The 8,014-nt window shown below is 45.0% G+C and overlaps 1 protein-coding gene across 2 annotated transcripts; it reads right to left on the reverse strand.

Moving 5' to 3' along the window:
• Window positions 1-1,379: 1,379 nt before the first annotated feature.
• hmgb1b (high mobility group box 1b) lies at window positions 1,380-4,155 on the reverse strand. Of its 2 annotated transcripts, none has more exons than XM_083773328.1 (5): window positions 4,034-4,155; window positions 2,614-2,775; window positions 2,352-2,497; window positions 2,083-2,257; window positions 1,380-1,933 (listed from the first exon to the last, which is right to left on the reverse strand). In XM_083773328.1, the coding sequence occupies exons 2-5, from the start codon at window positions 2,764-2,766 to the stop codon at window positions 1,802-1,804; spliced, it is 606 nt and encodes a 201-aa protein (XP_083629454.1). In that variant the 5' UTR covers window positions 2,767-2,775; window positions 4,034-4,155; the 3' UTR covers window positions 1,380-1,801. The 2 variants fall into 2 exon arrangements, with proteins under 2 accessions (XP_083629454.1, XP_083629455.1); XM_083773329.1 differs by having other exon boundaries at window positions 4,045-4,064.
• Between the last annotated feature and the right edge of the window lie 3,859 nt (window positions 4,156-8,014).

Below are 8,014 nucleotides of genomic sequence, written 5' to 3' on the forward strand. Positions count from 1 at the left end.
TGCAACTTCAGCAAATGGGTGTCCTAACATATGAATTAAACATTTTTAAAAGTGAGATAGCCATGGGTGATCTTTTCTTGCTGCATGTGAGCCAGGAGGTTCATTCATTCAGACAGAGCTTGCAAGGCATTCATTCAGTTGGTCAAAGGAGAGAGTAGACAAAGAAAACAACTGGCACACAGAAACATTGATTTCAGAAGGGAACAGACAGAAAAAACATATTGCACAACATGTTATATTGCTCTGAGCAATAATCAACACATGGTTTTAATAAGCCTGTAGTTATCTTCTTGGAGCACATAATTAAAAATGTATTAAAACATAATAAAATGAAAAACAGTATTTATAAGAACATGCAGCTGGCAGCCATGATTAGTACACCCCTTTGTCTTAAATGTTTATGAAGTTTGAGTTCATGAAAATTATACACTCAAGCATATTTATCAGCTGAGAAGCTTTATTGTTCAGTCATATTTGCAAACACCGTTATAAGTATACGGATATCTTTGTATAGCAAAGGGCAACGCTGCTGGGGGAAGATCTGATCAATGAATAGCCTATGTGAACACCCTTTATGTGATTGTGTGAGACTACTCTGTGAGAATATTCAGTTACAGGGAGAAGAAACTCTATCCCACCAGTAGCTAAATAAAAGCACTCTACTCAGCAGGCTTAGAGAGAGAAAAATGCTTCTCTCAACACTTTGGCAACATTAAATTGTTTGTTTGGTAAATGTCAGTAAGCGCCACCATGCCTTAATCACTTAACCTTTTTTTATTAAGCATAAATGAAGTGTCTTCTAATAGTTATCTTCAATTATGGCGCCACCTTCTGGATTTCAATTTATCATGCACCAATAAACAAAGGGGCACGGTCAGTCTCCAACAGGTCTAAAGAGGAGCCACCACATTTTGGCAATGTAGTTATTTTTACAGTGTGTAACAGCATAAGATAGACAGCAATGAGGAGATAATACTTTTAAAGTTGGGGTGAGAAAACCTGCAATTCCATTACATACAGGAACTCTTGCTCAGCACAAATGCAGTAGACTACTATAGTGGGTTCTTTGTAATTTGACCATTAAACCTAAACCGGTAAATACAATGCATTTGTGTTCAATATTTCTGATTAATACAATAAGGGTACCACCTGTAAAATAGTTCATGAGCCAGTGTGAGACTGTGCGCATCTATTGTATAAATTTATCAAAGAGATTATACACATAGCTAGAGAGAAAAGAGCTCCAATTGAAAAATTAAGTGGAAAAATATCCACTGGTGCAGACCACACAGCATGGATTATATGCCAACAGCAGGGCTGGTTGGTATATTTTTATTTTCTATTCAATGATGCAAACACTGGAGTCAGACAAATCAAACTTAAGTTTCTTAATAAAGAAAAAAAATCTTTATTGAAGCTGCATCCGATATTAGAGTGGTATTCAAAGAACAATAATACATAAACACATGAAAAAATATTCTTTAAAACAAAGAAAAATACACTACCAACTCTCATGTTCGAGTTGTACACCCTAAAGTCTAGTTACTTCCATACTGATATTATAATCCTCCCAAATTGTTTAAGAGTATGGCAGGAATACAGAACTACCACTAGAAAAAATTCTTAACTTAAGATATGTAGTGTTAACTTTACAAAAAAGGAGGGTAACACTGTACATCTTAAAAACATTAAATATACACATGTTCTTGTTCAATCTGACTTGTTTCAAGAAAACTGCTGAATTGGATATAATAGGGTTATATGGCATAAACAAGAAACCAGACCATGGCACCTCCGCAATCTACTCATCATCCTCTTCATCATCATCATCTTCATCGTCCTCTTCATCATCATCATCTTCCTCTGCAGCAGCAGCAGCAGCTGCTGGTGGTGGTGGTGGAGCAGCACCCTTTGTACGGTAGGCAATGATATCCTGTTGAAGAGAGAGAAATTTGTATTAATTTGTACAGGCCAATTGGGGTGTGAGATATGGCAACCCTAGGCATTCATCAAACTGGTCATAACAAGTACATTAGTATTAATCGCATCTACAAAAACTTTCAATATTACCCTGCATCCTACCTTATCATATTTCTCCTTCAACTTAGCAGCATTTTTCTCATATGGCTTCTTTTCTTCAGCAGCCGACCTGTTCCACATCTCCCCCAACTTCTTTGCTGTGTCTCCAATGGACAGCCCAGGAGTCTCACCCTTCACCTTGGAACGGAAGTCCGCACAGAACAAGAAGAAAGCTGACCTGTAAAACAAACGGTATACTTTGCTCATACTTTTGACAATAGTGGGCAGCAGTAAAAGGATAATTATGAGGATGGTTTGATTTTGTCACATACGGTGGTCTCTTGGGGGCATTAGGGTCCTTGAAACGCTTCTTCTTTTGGCCTTTGGGAGGAATATAATGTGTCATTTCCCTCTCATAGCGGACCTTGTCTTGTTTTGCCATGTCTTCAAACTTTCCTTTCTCTTTAGGTGACATTGTCTGGAAATAAGAAACAAATTTAGCTAAAGAAAAAAATGCACATGGGAATTCCCACATTTGCTAAAAAATAAAATAAAAAGCAAACAACATCTCAGTAAACATGAATATGAACCTACCCTCCATCGCTCAGAGCATTTCTTGGAGAACGCTGCAAAGTTGACACTTTCTTCGGGATGTTTCTTCTTGTGCTCCTCCCGGCATGTTTGCACAAAGTAGGCATAGGAGGACATTTTTCCCCTCGGTTTCCTCGGATCTTTATCTTTCCCCATCTTGAATTACTGCATGGAAGGGGGGAAAAATATTTGAGTGAAACATTTCCAAGTCTATTACTCAACAGCAATGGCTATGTCTAAATATCCCTCTGCCCAACTGTCTTGATCTGCTTTGTCAGTTCCATCTATTGTCTAGGCCGGTGGGAAGGAGCAGTTGGGAGGAGGGGGAAGAGGAGGAGGATGGAGGGGGTTGACTGATGAGCCATTGTATTAAGAGACCGTCATTGTGCGTAAATTCCCTAAAATAGTGTACTTTGCTCTCTAACAGGCTAGCATTTTTTCCAGGTGCAACATCTGTGCTGCACAGCGCTTAAATGCTGGTTAGAAAAGACATGCATTCACACCAGTCTTGCTGCATCCATTAACATGCACCGTAAAAGCATCCAGACAGCGTTGTGGATGCACAAGATTTCACGTTAGCATTAGCTACAACCTGCCATCTTTGCTGGCTAGCCATCGTTAGCCATTATGGCTTCTTGCTTTGTGTCTTCACTCACGCCGCTAGTCACGATTGCATTTAATAGGGCTCTAGCTAACTGGCTAATGTTAGCACGCCTGCACGGCACGTATTACGATGGGGCGGTGGGGGACTAGACAACACTGCGTGTGGCTGGCTACTGGGAACACTGACTGGTATAACATTATCGTCGTTATGGTAAGACTGGGATAGCTAAAATCATACTGGTTAACGTTCCATGGGCCATTAAGGGTTACATTACGATTAGTTAAGTATGGGGCGGCCCCTTTGCAATGTGTTGACTAAAAAAAATAACATTTTCAGTTAAACACGTAAATGTTCTTGTCAGACACGGCCGTTCGTCTCTTGGTTTAAAAATGAGCCGTGGGTGGAATTTTGGAAAGATGCTGCAGCCTGCATCATTTAATTCGCCGTTACCTTGCAGGCGGTAGGTAGCTGTTGTCTTTATTTATTTGCCATTAATGGCCAATTAAACGTACAATGACACTTTGATGCGCGTTACGCAAGGGCCAAACGTTCTTAAGTGGTGCTTGGAAGTGATGTTCAGCAGCATTGCCGTCCCGTTACTATAGCCCAGTCGTAAGCTAACTAGCTAGCTGGCATCACAGGGACACTGTTTAACCTTAACGTATAGCGCTTCACACAACGACCAAAAGCATCATTTTGCTCACACGTTCAAAAATGCACACTACCGAAAATCACACAATTATGCATTTCAACAGCGTATTTCATTCATACATTTTGCGCAATATTGATTTAATTCGCTGTCAAACATTTTATGCTTACCCCCAACGCACCAGGCCACTTCAGTCTGAAACAATGGGATGAAAACCTAAACCTCCCTCTCAATGCGCGCTCTTTTGGCTGTGTCTGTGAAAAGCTCGTGCTGTGTATTTTGGGCTCCAGCTACCAAGGATTCATCAGTGACGTCACCTCAAAGCGTCACTTAGCGGAAGTAGTTCAAATTATTGGCTGGCTATGAATCGCCTGGTTTGCGATAGTCATGACGTCACTCTTTTATCCTTGATTACTGGTATCTTTAGATAACAGACGTTATATGTTTGATACGTAACTCTGTCTCTCTGCGGGCAGCTCCTTGGAGTACGTGCACTTCATGCGCTCCAAGTTCAGGTTCAGCATGTTTTGATTGGATGTCGACTGAAAACACGATGGCGTGCGTTGATGATGGCGTCACAAAATGATATACTGTTTTACTTTTACGGACTCCTTTGAGGCTTTGACACCTAATTTTAAGAAATGTTTTGCTTTTGTATAGCAATAGCGTTGTTGTTGCACTTATTTGCACGAAAAGATGAAATTACCTACCTATAGGTTCCATCCTGGAGCCAGGGTAATCTTTCCGGTGATAAAATGGCCACCAACGTAATGAAAAAAGTCAACCAAAGAACAAGATTCCTTTACACTTTACAGCAGGGGTATTCAATTAGATTAGGCCGGGGGCCACAACTGTAGAATGATTGTGTGTGGGGGGCCGCACAGTGTGCGCGCGAAGCGCGGACATTTGTGGGTTCTCAAAATGCTTTTTGTGCTCAAACACGAAGATTTATGTATATTTCCGCACAGTAATGAGCAGGATAATATGTATAAACAGGTATATGCTACCTTAGAATACATGTAGGCCTAAACCTATTTGACAGTGCATAAACAGCATTGCTTTGACATTAACGACCATCAGCTGGACGGACACACACACACACACACACACACACACACACACTCACTCTGCTGTGGGCAGTTCAGAAACCCGTCCACGACCACCAGTGACATCATCGTTAGGCAGATTGCTTTTTAAACAAGATTTATTTACGTGAGAATAGTTTATCAGACTATACAGATCAGATTACATAGAGCAGTGATTCCCAAAGTGGGGTTCGGGGTCCGGGGACCCCCAGGGTCCTTGAGGCAGTTCCAGGGGGTCCCCAGGGAAATGGTTTGGAACCAAATGGACCCTTATGGGTCTGTAACTCTGAGAGTGTATGGAACCAAATGGACCTGGAACAGGGTTTATTATTGTGAGAATGATGGCTTCCATTTTCGCATTGCAACTTTTCAGGACTAGAAAGCCTGCAGTTTCTATTAGCTTGGATTCTCCATTGATGTCACTGTTTCTGAACTGCCCACAGCCCTCCTATGTGACACAGACCGAGTAGAAAAAAACGTGTCATTTTATCATGATTATTAGTGAGGACCTATTATATGAAGATAGGTTGAAAAGTGGTCCTTTAATGATTACCGTCATTATGGTAATCTCCCAATTAATATCGCACACACCATACCTGTAACTTTTATTAGCCATCTTATTATTCTAAAAAAATATATATATATCCAAAATTCCTCCAGGGGCCACAAGGGGGCGCTCCGCGGGCTGCATGTGGCCCGCGGGCCGCCATTTGAATATCCCTGCTTTACAGGATCTCACTGGTCAACAAAAACACCTTGAAGACCCTAACAGGAGCCCTCGTACAAGCTAGGTTTCTTTGACTATATGCATGCACCTCAAAGGCCCTTAAAACAAGGCTCCAGACACAAACTGGTCACTCTCCCTTTGGCTTCACCCCCCGAACCCACCTCACCCCTGCCCACTTTGACAGGCTGGAATGGCTTAGGGTCGATGACAGAGTACAGCATCTTTCAATGGGTCTGGTCCACAAGATTCGATACACCACCAAGATACTGTAACGAGTGGAAACAAGTGCCAACCTATGCCCAACTACAGTGTTACCTGCGACCTATGGTGTGTGCGTTTACTAAGCCTATGTGTTCTGATTGGGTCTCAGCCTCAGGGGGTTCTGGGTAGGTGTTCAGCCCGCCAGTTTAGTGTGTTATGATCCGGTTTTCAATGTGTATGGACGTCCGAGTGATTCCTCCTCCGTCTCTGCCCGAGAACTACGGACCGACACCATACAGAGAAGACTTTATGCACAGTGTGAGTTTACATACCCGACAGTATTTGTGCCAAGTTCTGTCTGTCAATTTATATGCTGAAACATGAAGTAAACATCAGTAAATCTATCCGGGAAACCTTGTTGTGGCATCATTCACTCGCCTCCAATCCACCACATATTAAGTCCGCAACAAATGGTGTCAGAAGTTTTTGTACAAGGACACAACTGCATGACTAGCCTGTATGCTAGCAATTGGAATTGTTCTGTGGCTAAGTTAGAAGACGTCTGTATACAACAACATAGACACGTTCCTTTCCTGGATCTGCCTGGGTCACGTGACCGCAGCCCGGTCTGAGGATAACGTCGCTAAGACGAGATGACGAGATGACGTCAAAAGAGGGTTCTAACCAAGAACAGGTACCAGCTTGGCTAGGCAACCTTTTGCTACAAATGCAGGATCGACACCAGCAGCACATGAAAATTATGCAGCAGCGTTATCCAGTCGCTTGTCAGCGACTGGATATGCTGGGGGGTTTACCCTCGGGCCATGGCCTTGTGGGTACTGATGGAGAGGGGCCCCATCGGGTCTACGGGGTGCTAACCCTCGGCGGCGACCCCTCTGCCACCTGGAAGCAGCCGGCTGGCGGCGTCCCTGGGGCCGGTGAGCGGCAAACATCGGATGAGGCACCTCCTGAAACTTCTCCAGGATGGCCACCTTCAGTTGGGCTTCCCGGGACGTCTCCTGACCCTCATATGTCCAGCCCTTGTCCTCCTGGGAATCTGCCCGGCCTGCGTCCACCAGAGACTCCTGGAGACACCCTCATCCTCTGGAGGGTCTGCTCAGCCTTCATCCTCAGGAGGGCCTGCCCAGCCCTCATTCTCCGGAGGGCCTGCCCAGCCTGCATTCTGATGGAGTGGCCTACTTCCGGGATGCTGGGACTGAAGAGGGAGTCGACTTCCTGCTGACGGATGGTGTGGCCTTGGTGGAGGAAGGTGAGGTGTTCATCGGGGGCGGGACAGTGACAAGCTGGGTTGCTGGAAGTCTCGGTGGAGCCATGGAGAGCTCTCTCTCTGCCTCGGTGTCGCGGCAGCCGGTTGGCGGTATCACTGAAGCCGGTGAGCTGCGGATTTCGGACGAGGCGCCTCCTGTGGCCTCTGCTGGACGGCCGTCACCTGTCAGGCTTCCCAGGAAGCCCCCTGGCCCTCCTGCTGTACTCGGCCTGTATCCTCCTGAGAACCTGCCCGTCCTGCTCAGCCTGCATCCTCATGTGAACCGACCAGGCCTGCATCCAACGGAATGCCTCTTCAACCCGAGTCCGCCAGAGACCCTGCTCAGCCTGAGTCCTCCAGGGAGCCGGCCCGGCCTGCACTCTCTGGAGGGCCTTCCCAGCCTGCACCGAGGAAGGCCTCCTGACCCCCCTGCTCCACTCGCCCTGCGTCCACCGGAGATGCTACTCGGCCTGCATCCGGGGAGGCCCCCTGACCCCCCTACTCTACTCAGCCTGTGACCACCAGAGACTCTGCCGGGGCTGAATCCGTCGGAGACTCAAGTGATGAGCCAGACAAAAAGAAGTTCACAGTCCTCACATGTGACCAAGAGGGGTAGGCCAGTGGACAGGCTTGTCTACTACTACCCCTGATCGAGCCGACTCAGAGACATTTGTTTGTTTGTTTTATTTGAAATGTGAGAGACATTTTGAATGACGTGAACTAGTATTGCATGCCTGCTGTGTGTTTTGTTATTGTGAAATGTCAATGTGTTGATTACGTTCAGATGAAGTTGATTAAGTAACTGAGGATGCTGAAGGGACTCAGCATTCTAGAAGGGGGGTGGTGTAACGAGTGGAAACAAGTGCCAACC

The sequence above is a fragment of the Protomyctophum parallelum genome (assembly GCF_964188405.1).
Source record: "Protomyctophum parallelum genome assembly, chromosome: 9".
NCBI lineage: Eukaryota > Metazoa > Chordata > Actinopteri > Myctophiformes > Myctophidae > Protomyctophum > Protomyctophum parallelum.

What these genes read in the sequence shown, in the direction of transcription:
- hmgb1b (XM_083773328.1), bottom strand. Translation starts at nt 2,766, where the DNA reads ATGGGGAAAGATAAAGATCCGAGGAAACCGAGGGGAAAAATGTCCTCC. An exon ending in AATGCCCCCAAGAGACCACC is followed by an intron (nt 2,258 to 2,351) that starts GTATGTGACAAA and finishes TTTGTTTTACAG; the next exon opens with GTCAGCTTTCTTCTTGTTCT. An exon ending in TGAAGGAGAAATATGATAAG is followed by an intron (nt 1,934 to 2,082) that starts GTAGGATGCAGG and finishes TCTCTTCAACAG; the next exon opens with GATATCATTGCCTACCGTAC.